The sequence below is a fragment of the Netta rufina genome (assembly GCF_964035555.1).
Source record: "Netta rufina genome assembly, chromosome: 6".
In the NCBI taxonomy this organism is placed as follows: Eukaryota; Metazoa; Chordata; class Aves; order Anseriformes; family Anatidae; genus Netta; species Netta rufina.
This window is the reverse complement of record NC_140129.1, coordinates 4,823,680-4,845,447: the sequence shown is the minus strand read 5'-3', so window position 1 is coordinate 4,845,447 and position 21,768 is coordinate 4,823,680. Positions and strand designations below refer to the sequence as shown.

At 45.6% G+C, this 21,768-nt stretch overlaps 2 protein-coding genes across 2 annotated transcripts in view; one reads left to right on the top strand and one right to left on the bottom strand.

Annotated features, from left to right (window-relative positions):
* Positions 1 to 1,495, top strand: part of MFSD6 (major facilitator superfamily domain containing 6) — a 36,911-nt gene extending 35,416 nt beyond the window's left edge. Inside the window, exon 7 of the mRNA XM_084289359.1 lies at positions 1,258 to 1,495. Within this exon, the coding sequence (XP_084145485.1) occupies positions 1,258 to 1,413 (156 nt within the window). The 3' untranslated portion in view covers positions 1,414 to 1,495. The remainder of the gene's footprint in view (positions 1 to 1,257) is intronic.
* Positions 1,496 to 6,218: 4,723 nt separating this feature from the next.
* On the bottom strand, positions 6,219 to 17,657 carry NEMP2 (nuclear envelope integral membrane protein 2; the record flags this gene model as incomplete). Its single annotated transcript, XM_084289197.1, has 10 exons — positions 6,219 to 6,322; positions 6,725 to 7,259; positions 9,421 to 9,597; positions 11,587 to 11,812; positions 12,435 to 12,549; positions 13,060 to 13,153; positions 14,153 to 14,225; positions 14,400 to 14,628; positions 16,247 to 16,362; positions 17,561 to 17,657. 9 exons carry the CDS (start codon positions 17,655 to 17,657, stop codon positions 7,034 to 7,036), a joined length of 1,353 nt encoding a protein of 450 aa, XP_084145323.1. The 3' UTR covers positions 6,219 to 6,322; positions 6,725 to 7,033.
* Between the last annotated feature and the right edge of the window lie 4,111 nt (positions 17,658 to 21,768).

The following is a 21,768-nucleotide window of genomic DNA, read 5'->3' as shown; positions in this document are numbered from 1 at the left end:
TCTGTCCAGACAAGCCGCTGATTCCCACTGCTAACTGTCCTCAGGGGTCTTGGTTTGTACAAAGCAAAAATGTAAAAGGCAGAGGAGAGCAGCAGCAGAGAGCGCATGCGATGGGCATTGCAGGAAAGGAAAGTTTTGCCCTTGTGTGGTGTCTGAAAGGGATTTGTCTGACACTGCTGGACACGACCCAGCCACTCCACAGAGAATTGCGAAGCAGCCAAACAGGCTGTCATGCCTCTTGGAGCTCTGCAGAACACGATCTCTTCATTATTCTTTCCATCCTATAAAAACGCTGTGCTGATACAGAAGTAGTTCTTGTCGATTGTGCCAACATTCAATGCGCCTATTGTATTATTTTGTTCATCTGCTGTGGCCTCCCAAATCCACTTGTTACCTCTGTCTCACTTCCCCAAATGGACTGGCCATCCCCAAAATACTGCTGCTGTTACTTTCACACAGATCCCTAAAGCTGGCGCTGGTAAAGTACTGAAACTACAAAAAGGCTGTGCAAATCTCTTAAGCTTGTTCAATAGATCACTTGGAAGGAGAGGTAGTGTGCAGAAAATGGGACTGGTGGCAAAAATTATTCCTCCTTTCTGTAGGATTTTGGATCAATTTTTGTTACTGCTCTTTAATCCTCCAAGCAAAGTGGTGTACATGCCATATTCTCTGTTCTTCAGTGCAAAACAAACGTTCACAGATAGCTCGTCTTCTAATAGGAAATTTATCGGTGTTGTTTTGATCCTGGGGACAGTGACTGGGGTTTGATTTTGCTTTCATGCTCCTCACGAGGCCTGTTTGAATAGCCTGGATGTTCTGCCATTGAGAAAGTCGGAGCAGTAGCTGGGGGAGGGAAGGAACTATTCAGGCAAGCCGTATGTAAGGAGCTTGAAAAAAAAATTTAGAGAATTGTTTGGTCAAAGTAATGGTCTTGTCTGAACTCTGAAATCCAGTTAATTGCTTTTTTCCCTTGAAACACAACAAGTTTGTTTTTTGCATGCTTCTTGGGGAAGTGCAGTTAGGAAAAGAGCTGGAAGGTAAGCGACCGCCTGCTTGCTGTCAGTGTCCTCTGGGTTTCAATGCTCTACTTTTGCTTTGCTTCTTTAAGTTTGGTCTGTTCCGTTGCGGGCTTCCCAAGTGAGCGCTTTGTGAGCTTCCAGAAGTGCCTGAATGCATCGGGGGGGATGCCCACTGGGGACGGTGTTTGTGAGTGCCCGTACTTACTTCCTTGCACGCCGTGCTTTCCCCTGTCTTTAGAAAATCAATGAGAATTGCAGTGCTTCATCAGCCAGCTCAGCGAGACAACCCCAAAACGTGCCAGATTCTGGGCAGCCCAGAAATTGTTCGACCCCGACAGCGCCGCCCGACGCCCAGGCAGACGGCGCCGCTCAGCCTGCCGCCGCCGGGCCCTGAGACACGCTCACCTCACCCACAGCAGTGCATGGATTTCTGCTTCTCACCTGGGGAACGCTGGAGCAGGAGCTCAAAAGTAGGACTGCCTTCATCCTAACGATCATAACGTGGTGCACTGCAAGCTTGTAACCCCACCAACAATACTCGTAGGACTACACAGAGCGACACAAGCAGGGAAGCCAACAGTTTGGAGTGGTCGAGGGAAGTGACGTGGCCGGATCTGACTGTAGGAAGAACTCCTGGCTGCTGTGCTAAAGCTCAGTCAAGCGCTGTGAGATTTCTTTGCAATCTGTAGAAAAAGGGGAGTCCGCTCCTCGCTCGCTGAGGCCAGAGTGTCTGACTCGATCAGCTTTTTTTTTCTTTTTTTTCTCCTTTGAATTTGTTCCGGAGACAAAACGAAAAGACTTTTTAGGAGAGAAACTGAGTTTCCCTGCATAGTCTATTAAAAATATTGGATCCAATAAATATAGGAACAGCATGAACCTGTCTCTCTAAAGATTTCTCAGATACAGAGTAGCTTTAGCAAGCATATCTTCATATTGCGGTGATGGAATGAGTAAGGCATATTCAAAGAATATGTTTTTTGAAGCTACGTTATCTTGTTTGAGATAAAGGTTTAGTTCTGCAAAGCAAAGATTTTTTGAAATGACGTTTTAGTGAAACAAAAAAGCTGGAGGAAAGCTTGTGAAGAAGTTAACCTCTGTGCGTGCAGCCCCTCAGCTGGGCGTATGTTGTGTGTGTTTGGGTAATTTTAGTTTGATGTTGTATTGAGACGACTAGCTTTGATCAAGATTGCACAGCCTGAGATTGATCAAGGTTTTCAATGGACACAGTTTGTTTTTTTTTTGTTCTTATTTCATCATCTATACAGCGGTTTATTTAATGCAGTGTAGTTACTGTGGTTATTTATTAAGAAAGCTTTAAGTGCCTGGGGAAGGGGGGGGAGGGAGGAGGGAGGGAGAGTCACCTAAAAATCGTAATGATGACAATTTCAGGGGCAAAGTTGTTGGCGCAGAAATCAAGTCGAATGAGGGATTCTCAGGAGGAGACGTACGTCACTAGAACGCGGTACGTGTTGGAAATTAACTTTGCCCGACGTCGAGACACTGGAAAACTTTGTGTTGTTTTGTCATGCTTCTCAATACCGACTGCAGCCAGCTCACTCGCTGCTGAATAGTGAAAATTGCTGCTGGGGGGAGATCCCCGGGCACGAGGAGGAGTCCGGGGGTTTGGTCAGGACAGCGTTTTGGCTCGTTTGCTCATCCCAACAGCTCGTTCCTGGGAGATTCGGAGCTGTTGGGCTGCACGGCCCCTGCGGTGATGCGGGGGCAAGATTAGGGGAAGGGGAGAGGACGATGGCAGCAGCTGAGCAGGAGGAGGGTAGGCAGCTTCACCCGCTTTGACATGCAGTTAGTTTGGCTGAAGGGGTCTGCCGTGGCTGTGCTTTAGCTGTGCTTTTAGACCAAACCGTGCTCTGGCGGTGCCTGGGACCAACACCTTAGAAAATGAAGAGGAACATCGATGACTAGCCACTAATTACTTTTTTTGCACTTGAACTTAAATGTACTGTACTCATGTAAATCCTCATGACTTGTCAAAGTGTCCTTTAAAATCAGAAATGTATTTATTGTATGTTTGTATAACTGGGGGGAGAACCGAGGGGCTGAGCAGGTGAGAGGACGGAAGGATGCTACAAACCATCTCGAGACAAACCAACCATCTGTTGAGCTCACGCTGTACGGTGTTACCTCAGCTTCTCCTGCATAGCACCTGGGTTGTGAGGTGAAGAGCTTGTACACTGTGTTTACACTTGGAATTGTTTATTTGAAATGCCTGCTCTTTTGGGAATTGTAGAGTCATTCTATGTTGCAAAATGGACATGTACACCTGGGTTTTGATATTTGTGAAACTGTAAAAACCGTGGTAAGAAATATAAATTATCCATAATGTATTTAATAGTATCCATCTCAACTTTTATTACATGTCTTCGTGTTACGGTGCCAGCAGTGAGCATAACCACCAGAACTGAGAAACAATTCGGTGCTAATTATCTCCTGCTAGGTTCGCTCCCCGGAGGACAGTGAACCTGGAACCTGGCAGCTGCTATCTCGTGCGGTGTTAAGATCTGTCCCGTGATAAAATCAGGCTGTGGGCACAAAGCTCCCGCTGTGGGGTGAGGAGAATGTAAGGCACGCACACCGGTGTGCATCACCTCACAACAGCGTGATGCGGCAGTGGGCAGGACGCAGAGGAGGGAAAGCCAAAGCTGGATTTCGCTGGTCACCTAGCAGTGTGAGGCGGAGGCTCCTAAGGGCAGGTCGTGCCAGCCTGCATGGAAATATTTCTAATTCCTATTTCTGATAAACTGCACATATTTGCAGTCATGCACCTGTTCTCTACAGTGGTGCATTTGCCTGGAATTTATTTATTTATTTTTAGACAGAGGGAACTTCATTTTTTATTATTTCATCTGTTTAACGGGTATGCACACAAACGTTGTGACAGGGAGAGACATCGGGGGCAGTTCTGCTTTCTTGTTCCCACATCTAACTTTTGGACCTCACTGGTCATCTTACAGACTGGGCTTTGTTGCAGTTTGGGTCTGTCGTGAGCGGAGGAACGGGAGAGGCAGCCTCCTACAGGGACGGGTGCGCAAGGTTTTGAAGCTACCACAGCTAACGCACAGCTTTAAATCTGCAGCAATGGGGGAAACTTCAGGATATGCACACACCCTTCTGCGTGGCTCCTCCCTCATTTCGGTCCTGCTGTTCTGGAGAGAGTAAGTGCTTACGGAAGGAGAACAACGTAGCTGAAAAATACTTTTACTTAAAAACCCTTAAAGTACCATACAGTATATCAAGTATAGTGTACAATACAAAATAAATACGAAATTCTAACCATTTTTTAATTAACAATGAAAGATAAGATAACTGCAATTCATTCTTTGTTACGGAAGAAAGGCTTCTGTGATAGTTAAGGCAGTGGATTGACAGCAGGATTCTGTTCTCAGGCTTCCTGCCTGAGCTCTGGACACCAGCTGCCAGCAGTGTCCCAGTGAACCGCTGTAATTCCATACTTCGCAGGACACCGTGCAGGTAAACTCACTGCTGGCAAAGGGCTCAAATGACAGCAGTTGCTTCTGGTAGGTTTTGGTAATGATGAAACGCTTCCAGCATTGGAACAGGCTTGGGAGGATTTTTAAGGTCAGTATCAGCTATCCACTACAGCAGTCACCTTTCTGGCATGTTGCTGCACTTCTGTTTCGGATGTGCTTAGTGGTTTCCTGCTCTACTTTGGATAGTATTGACCTATCCCTGGCAAATGATGAACTTTATAAACTGTACGGTGTTTAGATTTTTTTTCCCTCCCTGTTGGAATAGGTTTGTCTGGTGTTGTTCTAAATGATTTAGCAAAAGGGAAAGTATCAGAAATGACACAGCCTATTTTACCATTTAATACATCACATAGGTTAAATGTTACCTTAATATCTTATCTGGCTATCGTATATAAATATATATTTTATACTCATGAAAGGATAATCACTGCCTCAGCAGAAAGAGGAGGTCCAGAAAAATTGTGGGTTTCCTCTAGGATAAATCTGCTTCTCCTGCTTGGCCTCAAGTTGCATGGATGGGAATTCGTAGCCCTTACAATTGCTTCTTACCGAAAACAACTTCATCCTAGTGACAGGACCCACCTGGCCAAGCCTGACATTTGAGTCCGGGTGGTAACTGAACTGTGCACTTGGCAGTAGCAGCCTCTCTTACAAGGAACTCTTAAGCTAGTGGCCTATCTATTTTTTAATACTGTGGAGTTAGAAGTGAATGGACTTTGGAGCACCTGCTCGACAGGGTTTCTCTCCCTTAAATACGCTATAGATTGTGCATTTGTGTATTTATAAATATGTGGCACAAAAAGGTGTTCGTTGTCCCTTTAGTGTCCGGTGGAAGCATTCTTTCTGAAATGAAGCAACCTCGTAACGATGTCACCGAGGAAGGACTGCCTCAGTGCTAGTTCCAGGCACAGGATCTGAGTCACAGCCTACACGGAGGAGCTCCTGGAATGCGGCAGGGCAGCACTTGTTGGCACTTCTTCGTTGGAGGTGGTGGATTTTCACCCTTGTCCAGAGACGGGCAGTGGGGAACCACCGGTGAGGTCGTGCTGCAGCACCAGGCACGTCACAAAGAAAAGAAATCCCCTCGAACGCCAATACGGTCTGGTCTGAAATCGCCCTCGGGAGAGCAAACTTCTCCCCACCACAGGCAGCTCCTGGTGGGTTTCTAAGATGAGGTGGTGGGAGAAGTAATGACCTTGTGTTCCCTGCAGTCTGGAGGCAGCCAAGGGAAACAGCAGGGTGAGGACGGAGGAAGATAGGGATAGTCTGTGGAACAGAAGGAGAAAATGACCTCTGCAGGTGGATGAACCTAGGAGATGTGACAGATCCCCTAACCTCGTGCTGTGTGCTACAGGGGCTGAAAGACATCTCACTGTCTGAACCCTCTCTCCCCATTCTTTGCTCTTCTTCCCCATACGCCTCGTGTGTAAGTTCAAAAGAAGGCTGCGCAGGGAGGTGGGAGCCAGGTTTCCCTTCCTCCTGGTTTTGCCAGGAATTACTTTCTGCTTTGTATTGAATTAGTTGAATGCTGATGAGAGTGGAGCCACGTGTGGGTCAGCTGCTGTGCTGCAGCTCAGCTGACAGCAGTTATCCAAGCAGATCAAACGGCCTCGGTGTCTGCTGCCTTTTCGAGGCTGCTCAAAGGGCTGAGCGGGGGGCAGTACCTTCTGAGCTGAGGGGAGGATGAAATGGAAAGCAACAGAACAAGGTATGTGGGGAGGGAAATCTCCTAAGTCACCTGCAGCTGTCAGAGAGAGAGAAGTAGAAGACTGAAGAAAGGATCTGTGGAGAGACCTGTGAAAGAGGGAAGGAGAGGGTGTGAAGAAACAGGCATGGAAAGAACAACATACAGCATAACGAGAGCGGGGAGACCACAAACAGGATAAGCAGAGCAGCAAAAGCTCAGGCAGAGGGTTTTGAAGAGTAAGAGGAACTTAAAACTAATGGGGGACGCAAAATGAAGCTGAGACAAGCTGAGCCAGAAGAGCAAAGGAACCTTGCTCAACTCTGGATCTTTAGCACTGAAAAGTCAGATGAGCAATAAAAATAGTTTATCAGCAAACTAACAGCATTATTAAATTCGCTACCATGTAGGGTACTTAGTAAAAGCAGAGCACTAATAATGGCTTTCTTTCCTCAAGTGCTCAGCACAGAGGACTGGACAACAAACGGGGCTACAAAAGATGCTGTGTTTACTAGAGGTAGTATCCTTGGTGAAGCAGGGCATCACCGCGGGACAGCCGGCTGCTGGTACTTGCTTCGAAAAGAAGCAACGTTTCCTTTCCTAGTTTAGGTACCAATAGCATGAGATCCTTTTCGCTTGATGGTCTCCTTCTGCTGCTCTAATCAGGCAACATCAGTGATACAGGAAACAGGCTGTCCGAAATGCTTGCTTGTCCCCCAGCATCCACAAGAAATCACCAGATACGAGTTCTTAGTCTGCAGTCTTCCCTCCTGGGACCAATACCTCTTCCCCTTCTCCCTTGTTAGGGTGTTTTCCAAAACTCAGAGCAGTTCAGTAGCGTATGGAAATGAAATCTGTTCACGTATTTCATCTTCATCCACATCTTCTTCTTCATGGATGGAGTTTTCTGTCTCGTCCTGCTCAGATTCCTCCCTTGTGTCGAAGAGCTGCTCTTCCAGGAAGAAGCTCCCGAAGCCGTACTCCTTCTCGTGCGCCTTTGTCTCTGCAGGCGAGACGTGGGGAGATCCCAGAACAAAACCTGCAAACCTGACGGATTTTGGAAGGGATGAGCTGGGAAGGTTTTCTATCTATTTATACACGTACATGTATGCATACACACTCTGTAAATGCAGGGGATGCTGCCAGTGAAGCAGGGACGTTGTGAGGACATGCCTGCAGGCCATGCTGGTCAGGGGAAGTTGTAGCAGGAGCTACAGAGAGCACAACAGAGAGTAAAAAGCAACAGATGGCAACGACTCTGAAGATTCGTTCTTCTGCCTCGTTGTCCTTTCTGTTTTCAGTCTTCCCTGTGTAAGTAATTTCTGCCCTTCTAGAGGGCATCTGTACCACCCTGTGACTAAGCAAGACCTGACTTCATTTTCTCATCTTGACAGTGCTCGTGGGGTAACCCAGAGTAAGCATTTGGATCACTGGCTAGGTGGTATTTTAGCTTCTAAAAATAAATTCAAGCTGTGGAACAGTTGAGACAAAGGCTGTTAGAATTTCAGGTAAGTTGACATTGCTAATGAAGGGAAAACTGGTGGGAACTTAGCACTCCCACATTCCTGTGCTATCACCTTACTTCTGGTGCTGCTTGTGTGTTCCAGGCAAGCTGAAACTAAGCTTGCCTGCGATTGCCAGAGAATTCCTGCTTTTGGTGAACTCTGAGCTGCGGGCTGGGAATGCTGCAGCTGCTCCGAGCCAACACCAAAGCGGAGGTTTGGCTGAACACAGCGCGAGCTTAACACTGCTCCTACATTTCAGTTGGCCACAGATCTTGCTTTCAGTGGACAACTCCACTGCAGATACAGCAGGGAGCTGGAGGCTTCTGGCAAGCGCACGGAAACAGACGGCAGTTCTGACACCTGGGTAAGTGTCGACAGCATCAGAGAAATGTAAGAAAAGGGAGCTGCAGCTACACTCTGCAGTTCTGGTAAACTGATCAATAATTTACATTTAGGCTTAACATTCCTGTGAGATGAATGGCGTCACCTCGCTCCCCGTGGAAGCACGGTTAGCCTACATGGGGAACAGAGCTGGACTGCCTCTGGTTTAGAGGTTTGCCTTGTGCTGAGCCATCTTTTAGTGGAAGCTTAAAGGGATGCTCAATTTCAAATCAAACTTCTGGTTCTTTTTATTTTTGTATTCTTCCAGTGAACAACTTGTAAGAATATTAACTAAATGAGGGCTAGAAAATACATGTGTCTCGTTTGCGTGTCCTGTGCATTTGGTGATATTTTTTTAGAGTAGGGAGTTTTCATTTTTTGTGTCTTCAAATCATGCTACAGAATGCAAGCCTCTTAGAAAATAACAGTTTAACAGTAAATCTATATCTAAATCTAAACCTGGCAGAGAGGCTGTCTCTGTGCCCGTCCAAGAAAGATGAAGGTTCCAAAATCAGTTTTAGCTTGTTAGTGGTTAAATTCCAAGCTGACTGAGACTCCCTTGAAATTGTGACATTGGGTTCTGTGGCAAGGGCCAAGCCTTTGTAGCAGGCTACTAGGTGAAACCGTGCTCCTGACACCTTCAGGCGTTTGATTTTGAAGGAAATATATGGTGATTATCATTAATTCTGTATCCTGGAAGATTTTCTGGCTGCGTTTACTGGCTCTTCCCTTCACAACATGTGTTTGTCTCTTAAGCTGTATCTGGAGTAGCTCCACCACCTGCTATACTTAGGTGCAGGTTCTGGTATTTTCTCTGTATTCAGCCTTAGATATTCTACACTACTCCTGTTTCAAGCAGTAGGTTCCCTTGGCTGTGCAGAGCTGCAGTCATAGGGCTTAATGCAGCAAATGTTTGAGCAATATACTTCAGCCTGCCCCAATTATCCACCGTGTAAAAGCGTACTGCTGGAAATGCTGAAGAAAAGGGCATTTCACTGGTTAGGCACTGGTCTGGGTCACTGTGTAGGAACTTGCAGGGGCACTGGAAGTTTTAGGGAAAGCTGTCAATACCAGCTGTGAAATGCCACGAAATCCAGAGCAATCTATGGTCAGAGAGGAACCAAGGGGGCTTTATACCACCAGCAAGTAATATCCTTGAGACATGGGCTGTGATCTTTAGTGGGATTACTTGGGGGGGGGGCTAAAGCTACCCCCACGTCTGACTGCGTGCAAGATGAACTCACCTAAGCAGCCTGTGGGCCTGCTGTCTAACAGAGTCTGTGCAACGTGCTTCCTCTTTCAGAAAAGCCAAATTTTCTTACCGATGTGGGGACTGGAGTTTGGATACTGCCAGCCATGATGGGAAGTCGGGGTTCCTGCAGAGCGAGCGTAGCTCCTCCAGAGCTCTGATAGTTTCTGCTTCACCTTGTTCTCGGTATTCTTCTTCAGTAAGCCATCTAAACATTAACTTTCTTGATTGCAAGCGGTTCTTCATTTTTCTAAAATGAAATGAAATCAATTAGTGTTTCTGCAGTCTTCATAATTATGGCCCATCATTTTTCTCTACTGGCTGCTATTAACACGCATTAATCGTGACCTCGTGATCTTTTCCAACCTTAATGACTCCCTGTTTATCCTCGTAAGAGGAAAAGCTGCATACTTGCATTAAAATGAAAACGTGAAGACAACAGGTTTCGTGTTTGCAAGCTGCTTACTCTAGGTCTTAGCCAGCCTTCCAGAGAATGCGGCTTCAAAAGAGCTTTGGATCAGGTCCTTACTGTGTACGCACGGACTGTAATCTCAGAATTAAATAGATGTCTACTTGCTCAGCCATTTTTAGGTGAAACATGCAAAATGTGTCTACGCAGAGACATGGGCTGAATCAAAGCCCCGTCTGCATATGTAAATTTGAAGATAAGCAATGCTCTAAGTCTGTTATGAGTTGTTCATGTTGTTTACTAGATCGCTTCTCTTAAATCTTGCTTTAAATTACAAAACTGAGTAGTCTGAGGCCAAAATGTTTACAATCTGATGTTTTTTTAGCTGCTGCATAGCGATGTATAATATAATTAGATATCAATTAGAAAGTGTGCCATGTTCTGTTCCCTTCTGTCGACTGCTTTCAATTTAAATGTTGTGATGAGTTAAGATAAGCAAGGGCTGGATGCCCATAAAACTTTCAGCTCTGTATAAAAACACCTGCTCCAACCAGCAGCGTTCAACTTTCCTCCTTATTTCCCTGTAAAGCAAGAATGAATTACAGCCCTGGTCCAGGTCAAATGGCAAGTCTTGCTGGCTCAGTGGAATCCGTATTGATCTTAATAATTAATGCAGGATTCTTAATTTTGATATATCTGCTGCTCTTAACGGTGTGTCAGGCATCATGGCCTCACCACTTGGGGCTACTTGTTTAGTGCTTCAAAACAGGACAAAGAAAAAAAAAAAAGCCTTTTTATTGTCTGAAGAGAGATTTGCAGTGCTCTGTTTGTAGTGCTCTATTTCAGACAACGCGTCAAAGACTAAAAAAGAAATTGTTTCTTATTCTTCTGGCTATGTTGGTTCTAGCCTTGGCCTCCTCCTGGCTCTTTGAGGTTCAGCAGCAGTCCACAGCTACAGAACAGGCCACACTAAAGGGTTTTGATCTGGATGTCATCGCTGAAAGTACCAAGCAGCTGTAAATGGTGAGGGCTTTTTAGGACCTTCATTTGAGTGTTACATCTGTGATGAAAAATGTTTTACATTCAAGGAGGAGCAAATGTGTTCTTCCCATATTACTAACAAAATACTTAGCACAGTAGGATCTACACTGTGAAAGCAGTTCCAATCCCAAATGCCACGACATAAAGGGGGGCACTGGGAATATGGGAGGGAGAACGTCCCGACAGGGATAACTGATTGCTTGCATGTACTGAGGGTAGATACGTACATCTGTGGTGACAACCTTGAAATATTCAAATCAGTAGGAACCCGTATTTTGGTGGAAATGGGTTTTTAGTCTCTGAATTCTACACTGACATTGAAAGCCATCTGGCCTACACAGGACAGTTGGTTTTTAACGTACACTTCCAAGGTGGTGGTTCGCTTTTATCACGAGAGATTCAATACAAGTTACCTGCAGATTTTCTCACAATGTGTGAAACCAAGGTGGTATTGCTGCAGTCTAACCAAACAGATGTTTAGGTTGCCATATGCTGCAACTAGAAGGTGCTACATTTGTACTTAAGAGCACCCTCACATTTGTCTATCAACCAAAATTCATGTTTGTAACTGCCAAATGGAAAGTAATTAAATTCCTGTGTCTTATGGATTTAAACCTTCCCCATTGTAGCTTTATATTTGGAAAAAAAGAAAAACAAAACCAACAAAAAGACAAAACCTAGCAATAGAAATTCACCAGTCGTTACCAAAGTGTAAGTTTTTTTTTCATTATTAGCCTCTAATGTTTCCTGGTGGTAAAGGGACCCGGACGTTCCCGAATACACACAAACCTGGCTATGTGACAAGCAGCACCGAGGGGATAGCACAGGCCTTTTGAGCAGAGGCTGACTGCTATTATTGCATATGCAACGTGAGGTATGGTGACACCGCAGTAAATCAAGACAGAGGCTGTTAATTGCAGCGTCCACCTGAACAAGGTTATGCTCAGTTCACTGGTAAGGGGTCCGTGCTGATAGCACGTGGCAAAGCTGCTCGTTCCAACAGCCAGAAAATACCCTGTGGAAAGAATGACACGGAGAAAAAGATGAGAACTACTCGTATAAACTGTACGAGGTTGGTTGACAAAGCTTGCAACTGCTGTAGTACAACCTGCTCTTTCTTGTGCTGTCTTACGGGTACTTGCACTGAATTTTATGAGCTTTGTGTTTTAGTAGCTCACGGGGTGATCTGTGAAGAGCCGCTGGGTAACACTGTAGGAGCTGCAGTGCAAGAACCTCGAGGCAGGTGCCAGACCAACAGATTTGCCAACCCCTGCAGTTAGCAATTTGTGCGTCCCATTCCCAGATTCAGCAAAATAAAAACCATCATAGCTGCCCGTTCCCTGTCACGGGGAAAGTGTACGTGATGACAAATCAGTGAAAAAAATAATGTAGGCAAAATCTGCTGGTACAGCTGTTACTGGCCCACTATACCAAACTCTTTATTTAATGATACAACGTGAGTAAATGCTCACTGAGTACATTAGGAACCTTTGGAATGTTACATCATCTCTGGCTCAGGAGAAAAAAGTAATCCATAAAGGAGCTGCTTGACTTTTTTTTTTTTTTAATAGATGGGTATTGATCTAACCACCAAATTATCAAAAAATGCACTGCGGATTTTGGTTTAATTTTCTTACCCAACAAGTATTTCCTGTGTTCGGACCACAACCACTCCATATTTTCTTTGAAACAGAAAATAACATAGAGAGAGGACATCCAGCAGCCACTCATTAATATCCAGAAGGTGCTGTGCTGAAAATTGACAAAAAAATAAGTGGGGAAAATACAGAAATCTGTCAGAATCAGGACCGTTGTGTGCAAGTGAATTGACAGGCAAAACCAGATGTGCTATTTGGTAGTCCTGCAGGGTTTCTGATCTGTGTTGGACTTCCACTATGCTTCTGGCAGTTCCCATCTGCCTTGTGATGAATTCTCTGGTGAATGGCAGAGAATCCATCTCAGTTGCCACTAAAATTACATTCTGATTTACAGTGATTCATATTCTTAAAGCTAAGCTTAGCCCCAGTCCAATAAAAATAATTTAGGTTTTGGAATAAACTTTTATCCTACATCAACAATCTCCTGTTAAACTCAGGAGCAGCTAATTAGAACTTGATTCTGACTTAATTATATTCACTTGACTCCTATACTCATTTCAGGGGAGCTACCTGGCCACAAAAACAGAGCAAGGTCAGAATCTGGCCTTGGACTCTTGACTTCCTTTATTATTATTATTATTATTATTTGCAAATGTAGATTTACCCTTGGAATAAATCTTTTCAGCGTCAACAGGACAAAGACTAGCAGAGCAAGAACACCCAGTATTGCTCCAGAAAGGTAAAAGAACTTGGTATTCCTGTAAAAGAACAAGAGAGAACACGGTGAGAAGTATTTTCTAACTTGTAATTAGTTAAAAATGCCAACATTTGTAAAGATAGCAGTAATCTTCGGGAAGGACTTAACACAGCTGTAAGTCAGAGGTGGTAGTTACATGGTTAACAGGTCTGGTTTAGATTTTAAATTCATACACAATAAAACCCCAACAAATGCTATACAATGCACTGGAATTGTTACACACTAGAAGGTTTTTAAATTATTTTTTAAACACTCATGCTTTCTGGTTTTATTGACTTGCTAGTTGCTTTATTTTCTTGTACATAGCAATGTGGTTCTGTACTGTAAGAAGACTTATTTTTTTATTTAAAAGGAAAAAGCAAGTTTTTCTAAGCTTATGCATTGGTAAAAATCTGATTTAAAAATATAATTTAGTTAACTCTTAAAAGAATATAAAAAATACTGCTGCTCTGCTTGTTTTAAAGGTGCCTCCTGACAATTAATTTGTGACTCATTTTGCTTTGAAGTCATGGGCCAAGTGTTTTGCTCTAACAGTAAGTATCCTCCCTGATGAGCTATGCAAGACACGCATCAAAAGAACAATGAGGAAGGGTTGGCAAGAAGGTGGAGGCAGACCAGGCCCCAGGTGACCTCATCCTAAGCATTTCTTCCTGCAGGAAGGCATCATTTTTGATGCAAGCGACATCCTTTAGCATTCAGCCAACCTCCCCCGTCCACAAAAGGGAGAGAGGATTGTTCTGAATCCACACTTGCTCGCTGCTGAGGATTGTCCTGGTGTCGCCCAGTGCAAGATGCAGCTACCTGACAAATGCTCCTAGGTGTGTCACAGTCTGTCCAGGCACAAACGGTAGGAAGTATCATTAATTTTAATATATGTTTAAATATACATCCAGTTTTCTTATTTCACTTTCCCAGACAATCGTGTCTCCAGCTCAGTAAAACAGACCAAAGATGCACAGACTTTGGGAGAGAAGGTGAAAACACAGCAGCTCGTACTCACCTGCTCAGACTGTGTGCAAAATGGAACAGAAAAATTCCAGCTACAAACAAAAACAAGAGCTTTCCATCTAGCACTAAAAAAGGGGAAAAAAGACAGAAATGGACTTTAGAGTTATACAATCTAAAGCATTGGTTATATATAAAAGATTAGCAGAAAAGTGCCAAGCTTCTTAAAAAGAGATGGTACATTCAGGTGCAGTGACAATACCAACCTAGCTGTAATCTGAACTGAAAGCCTCCTTACTTACTTTCTCGTTTCACACTCACGATGTACAGTTCTTTCTCGTGGGGCTGTATTTTGAAGCAGATATCCTCTCCATATTGTTTTATTTTTAGGAAAGTTTCTGTAGATGTCTCTGGTTTCCAGAAGATTTGAACAGCACACGCAGCAAACTCAAAGACAGTTTCTGAGTTACGACAGTTGCTTTTTTCTGAAGTAGGCACAAACCTGAATGTTTCTGTGCTGTTGATTTTTACCTAAAATCAAACAATAACAAAATACATAGAGGAATAGCTCAGAATCACTGCTTTTTTTTTTGTTGCTGCTTTTTCTGACACACAGCATCTATGCCATACACATGCTAATGAGGCTCACCACGGAACGCCAGAGAACATAATGGTACTGCAAATTTAAGTTGTTTAATACCGGTTATTTAGTGTATGCAATTAGTTGTTTGGGCCTTACAGCATGCTTCAGAGAAATCCAGGTCAGCAAAGGTCTATCTAAGGGCCTCAGTCCATCCACAGGCCTCTGGAGGGTTGGTTTTACCATGAAACTTGCCCCCGCACAGATTTCTAACAAAACTTGCAGTATTTGTTCTTTTGTGGAGATCCATACTCCTTCCCATTCCCCTCTTTAACCCTAAGAAATAGTACTTGCTTTTCTAGTAGATAAATAATGCAATATTTATGTTAGGGGCAGATGAGAGAGAGGGAAAACAGAAGGCATCATAACCAGAAATGTAAATACAGCACATTCCTGTTCCTTAACCTGGTGTTTCTTGCTAGTTCCTAGCACACCCCCATTCCATAGTGTAGATGTCCATCTGCTGAGATGGGGTGATCTTGCTGAACTTTATTGCATTGTGAGCTCTTGATCTCAGCATATTAGACAACAACAACAAAAAGTTTATAAAAAAAAAGTGATGCCATAAATAAACCAGGCTTCTACTGGGGAGGAGGCAACGCATCAGCAAGCCATTTGTTTTGGGAGAAATCTTGACTTCCTGCTTTTAAGCATTTCCTCCAGGAAAGCTTGTGTTGCTGTTGGAGGGCTCTACCACCTGAAGCCTGCCACCATTCATAAAAACATCTGCAGCCTGTTCCCAAGGGAAAAAGTCGTGGGAACGGACAAAGAGGTGTTCCACTTCCATATCTGAGAGCCAATTCCTCCGACAGACACAGAGTAGAACTATTTACTTCCCTTGACCAGCAACATTCTTCCCAGGAAAAAAAAGAACCAAACAGACACACTCAGCTTGTTCCTTAACCTGTTACTGCTTCCAGTGTTAGGAGACTTTGATATTGTTTTGCTGATCAATAAACGTTTCTTTGTGCTGAACGAAAAAACAGCAGCACATTTCTAATTTTCAGGGTAACGATCTGACACATCTTTAGTTCTTATACTGTGGATGCTTATACTCTTCCTCATTCCTCTCCTGAACAGCAATTCTAATTTTTATGGTTCTTGTAGACAATAATTCAGTCTTCACGTTAGGGACAGAAGAGGGATGATGCAAGCAAGCGGTTCACAGAACTGTGGTTTATCCTCAAATTTAGAAGCTGTATAAAGGTGTCATGATGCAAAAGATTTCTTGCTGAGGTTAACAGCAGTCCATTGGTTGGAAAGATGTGCATCAAAATAAGATGCAACACTAAGTTAATGTTTGTTTGGCATCCTGTTGGAACACTGTAAGCCTGGTTGATGTCCTTTTAATAAAGGGACAGCAAGCTTCACTGCATACAGACTGAAGGATCACAGTGCTGTATTTTTATCATGCTCCTACCTGATCCTGCCAGCTGGACGTATACTCAGCTGGGAGAAGTTCATGTGAAGTGTAGGGTGTATCTGGATGACCCCCAAAGGGACTCTTACCTCTACAGTTGACCAAATGTACTGTAAGTGCAAGGTTCTGTTTTGCACGTAACAATAGCAGTTTTCATCCCATTTCTGGATGACATCCCCTTCTTTCAAGACGCTACAGTTTTCACCTGGGAATGGAAAGTTAACTTTAAATACGTCTCAAGGACAAATGTGTAATTTTCCTCCCTTTTTTGGTATATGCTGAGGGAATCACAAGCAATTTGCAGATAATTGAACGTAAAAACTATGCTGCAGGGTAGCACATTCAATTTGATTTAGACAAAAAAAAAATCAAATGACACTTCTAATCAAGTAATTCAGGCTCTAAAATAAACAGTAACACCTTGGGGGAGAAAAAATTAATCTAGGGTGAGATTTTTTTTAAAAATGCAGTCAGTAAAAGCTTGGCATCTCTATCCACGTTTTGATGGCACAGGAATCGGGCCTCTGGGCCAAATTCCCTGCTGGCACGAGTGGGCGTAACTCCACTGTAGTCGGCGCTTATACCAATGGTGAATGCAACTGTGGGAGTCTGAGCAGGTAAACAGGCTCACATATTAAAGAGTCATTCAGCACATGACACTGCTGCTGACTACAGAAATCGCACCCATCTCCCCCCAGAACGGTTCGGATGTCAAATATCCTAACTCCTCAGCTTGTACCTTTAGCATCGTTTTCCCTGCCACGGTCCGGGCACTACCCGTTAGGATGGCAGCTGCACTGACAGCGTGCCAGAAGCCTCAGGACATGGGTGCGGGCTGGTGAAACCCTCCTGAGGTGCTGGGGACCCCCTAGGATCCTCGCCGTGAGGCTGCACCTCTCAGCAGAAATGCACCTGAAAGAGGATTTCTGCAGCCAGCCCTCGCGCACAACCTACATTCCTCTCTCTGTGGATGTGTGAAATGTGCCCTACAGTGCTCCAGGAACATAATTAAAGAGCAGAATAAAGGAAATTAATACAGATCAGAAGAGAGGGAATCATCTGGCTCGCTGAGCAGACAGCGCAGGTCCCAGCCCAGCTCGGCACTCGCTGCCACAGCCCTCACAGCGCAGAGCAGCAGCACGAACGCGTCCAAAACAGACGCGATCTGGACGAGAAAACGCTCTTTGCAGGTCAAAACCTGCCTTGTCTCTGTAAGGCAGCTCAACCTAGCCTCAATTACCTGTTAAACGATTTAATTAACGCACCGCGCCCCCGGCCCCCCCTGCCCCGACCCCCCGGGCCCTCCCCGCCGCGGAGCTCCCCTCAGCGGCCCCGCCGCCATCTCCCGCCCGGCCCCGCCGCACCCCGGCGGGCTGAGGGGAGCCCGGTACCTGCCCCGGTACCTGCCCCGGCCCCGGCCCCGGCCCCGGCCAGCACCGCCAGCACCCCCAGCACCGTCCCCAGCCCCGGCAGGGCCCGGGGAGGCCGCGCCGGGGCCATGCGGTGGCTGCGGCTCCGCCTCTCCGGGGCCCGGCCCGGCCCGGCCGCGCTGGGGCCGCCCCTCGGCTCCCCGGGGCTGGGGGGGGAGCCCTCGGGCTCTCGGCTCGGTGTTGTGGCGAGGACAAGCTCCGCAGTCAGACCGCCCCGGCCGTAAATGTTTTACCAGCAGGGCCTGCAGTGCCCTTGTTGGGCTGCTTAAGAGCTGAGGGACGCTGGGTGTAATGCTGAGCACTGCCCGGCCCTGGCTGCTGACACCGCTTGCCACAGCCCCGCCACCTTGGGTGCTGCTCTGAGGAGCCATCACCCCCTGTCCCTGTCCCTGTCCCTGTCCCTGTCCCTGTCCCCAGGGAGTAGGCACCCACCAGGTGCTGCTCGCCACCCTCTTTCAGCCTCCTGCTCCCAGCTGGAGCTGGCGAGGATTTTAGTTCCCAGCTGTGCCATGAACACCTCATTCTGTGCTCCAGATGACTCAGGGCACTTCCCCTGATTATTTTTTTCCCCTTCCCTCTCCTTACATCACCAATCTGTGGGCTTTCTTGGCAGTTACGGGCCGGTCTACCTGCCTTTGGCCAGGCCGAGTGGCTGCAGGCTTGTGGAAGCGATGGCATTTCTCCTTTTCAGGCCAGCCCGTGGGCGCTGGGCTGTGGCATCCGCAGCAAAGGCAGCGGGATCAGCTGCTGGAGACCCGTAAGCCAGGTACTTCGTATCTGGTTTCCTGGAAAAGAAGGGAAAAATAGAAAACCAGGCGGCCTTTGTGTCTGCAGCTTTCCCACGAAAGTCAGGATAACACAACGCCTATACGTGCCTGAGCGTATTTCTGTTATTTTTTCCCTTTCGTTGACTCAGGATGAAGCACTCCTCTGTTCCCTTTTACATAGTTTCATGTGTTTTGGCGGCTTCTGTTGAATGTTTATTCCGGTAATGCAAATAATTTGTGTGCCGTAAGTGCCCTCGCAAACAATGCAATTTATTATCAGGTACATTATGTTGTCGTTTTATTTGATGTAAATGGTCTCTGAGAGTTAAAATTAGACAGAAGAGCCATTTGAGACTATTTTGTTCATCTCCAGCTGTTTTTTCAGGAGTGCATTAGTTTGAAGTATTTCACTGGCAAAATACTGTGTTATTTTTTGGGGAGCAAAACTATTTACAAAAGATAAGTATAGCTACTTATTTTTTCCAGTAGTTTTATGGTAATCTCTGTTTTATTTGACATGTATAGATACTGAGCTAGGTGCTGCTCTACGAGGGATATTTATCTCTCCTAAACTGCTCCAGGCAGTAGATAATCTTTTACGATCTTTCTCCAGGCCAAGCTCATAAATGCACAATGGAAATGGATTTTGAAAGGTTACCCCTGTCATATTTTACTGATTAGGCAAAAGGGCCGTAATTTTTGCATTATGCTGTTATTTATATATTTTTTTTTTCTTAAACCTTTGCATATTTAATCTGAGTGCAGGGCACTTACTGTAGCCACCCGTGCTTTGAAAAACCGAAGTGCCAGAACACGTTTTGCTGTTCTATCACTGCTGGGGGGTCAGGCAACCCAAGGCAATCCCGCTGTTTTGAGGTGAAGTGCTCTGAGTAACGCGGCTCTTCCCGTGTTGTGTGCAGCCTTCCTGGCATTTAACCCCGCGTCCGTGGGACGCTCGCTTTCCCACCGGTCTCAACGGGACCTCTAGGTCAGAAGGGAGGAGAGCTCGGGCTGCTGCTGGCAGTGTCTGTGGGAGGATGCTTCTGCAATTTCTGGGAACACGGTGCTGCGCTCTGCCTTCAGCCAAGTATTTCGGCGTACGTTCATTGATCCCATTGATGTTATTCCTGCTGTACACAACAGCAAGCAAACTCAGCTCCAGGCTTCTGCGAAGTAGCAGTGGGCCTTAAATATTTATCTAGTTTATTTTTAGCACGCCAAATGTAGCTATATTTGTAGCAAGGAAGCAGTGATATAAATCTTCCTGGACTCCTCCTTTGCTCTGCATCTGCAGTAGGGAGGCAGTTTGGGTTTGGTTGTTGTTGTGTTTGTTTTTCGGTTTTTGTTTTTTGACCCGGAGCTCTTATTAGTGATGTTAAATTTGCTCTGATTAATATATTATAGATTTCTTTTCTTTCAGTCACCTCTTAACTCCCATGTTTAAATTGAATGGATCTTGTTATTACCTAAAGGAGCACTGAAGCAGCCTAAGGAAAAAAGAGGCAAAGCCATTTGAGTTACTTCACATACAGCCCTGCAAAGCATTTCCAATTCCCACTGATACCACAGCTCTGAAAATCACTTACTGCTCCACAGAAATAGCTTTTCTGCCCATCTCCTCTACAAGCAGAGACTTGTCTCGTATGAGGGGAAAATGTTAAGAGCGTGTTCGTGACCCAGGCAGCTGTAGGAAAGCAAAGCCCTTTTAACTCAAGCTTTTGAGAGTAAAAGCTGAGCCTCTTTTAAAATGCTATTTAAATAAGCTGACTTGTAGCAGAAGTCCCTGTACTCTCAGCGTATTCACTCGTGAACTGCCCTTCCCAGCTTCCTTCTCTGAGGCCCTGGGTGCTGTTTGCACGAAGGTTGATAAGATGCTGGCTCCGACCCTAGGGAAATGACCAGCTCCTGCACCAAGACCGTGCGCAGGCACGCGAGCAGCTTGGCACAGGGAAGTCACCTTCACTGGAGGGCCTCACCCCTGCGGCAGGGCGTACACCAAGGCACAAAGCACAGTGCTGGAGCTGAGCATATCCCCAGGACACGCTGCAGCCACCCGGTCCCAAAATAAGCAGCCTGCTGCTACGCTGACGGTGCAGAGCAAGGAGCCAGGAAAGGGCAGGCTCCTCCAACCGGTTATCAGATTTTTAGCCTCTTCCATTCCCAACTCTTACTGCAGAGCTAGAAGGAGGCTGGGGTAACAGAGTAATAGCAATCGTTTGGTCTTAGAGCAGCTGTGAGCGTGCCCTGGGATGGTGTGGAGAAAGATCCCAATATTACAAGAAAATTCACGGGCGGAGACCATCAGAACAAGCACTTTGAAAGCTGCCTGGATGTTTTAAGGACATCTAGCACACGAAATGGATAAAAAACAGGCTTACAGTTGGTTATCTGCTTACTAGCAAAGCCCTAAAATAAAACACCTTCTCCTCTGAGGAACTTTTGCTCGATATAGGACAGGCAGATGGCCGCGCTGATGCGAGGGAGCCCACGTTTGTGCTGCGTGGTGGGGGAAAGGCGATTCCTCTGAAAAGACACGTGAAGGATAAACGAGGCTGGCGGCTGGGAATGCTGGAAAACAGCGTGTGGTAGGATGGCACGGCTCAGAAACAAGCACCTTGGGCTCTTGGGCCATTGATTTACATGCAGTTACCAAAATCTATTACTTTATCTATTAGAAAGGGCAACCTGAGCCATGCTGATATCCAAAAGGCCCCAAATGGACAACCTTTCTTAAAACTTCTGGGGACAATACAAAGGTAGCCTGTGCTTCTCGTCTGCCATTTGATCCGTTGAGTTTTTGGGTGTCTTGCTGCTTCCTATTTTCTTTTCTGTGCGTGCTCAGACTGGTCCAGCTCAGGCTGCCTGTTCTTAACACACCCTGAACGAAGCATTTGCAAACTCTGTAACGCTTCTGCTCGTTCAGAGCCTGGTCATTTTCAGTTGTTCAGCGCTTCTTTTCACAGCCTGCCTTGCTTACCTGCACATCTCAGTACTTCTTTACCTCTCTCCCCCCCCAAAAAAATTCCCAGGTTTGCCATCCCATTATTAGTGGGGTATGCCAGTTTGGCATTCATCCCCTCCACTCCCAGCACTCCTGGCTTCTTGAAATTTCTTCCTTTCCTGCTTTCAGACACAGTCCTCCTCCCGTATAAAGTTTCTTAGCCTGCTCAGGGTGCTTTAATAATAGGTGGATCTGAGAAGAGTTGGTCTCTTTCGGGTTTGGAGTAAAATACCTGGCATATTTTATGACAGCAAACATGTATCTTGATACAAATGCATCTCCAGACAGGCTGGTAAATTACTTTTTAAATTTTTTTTTCCCTCATCAAGAGTTTTTTGACTACTGCATTTTTTCCCTACCTCAATGTAAACATGGGAGAGACGAGGGAAAAAGGGCTGTCGAGTGGTGAGGTG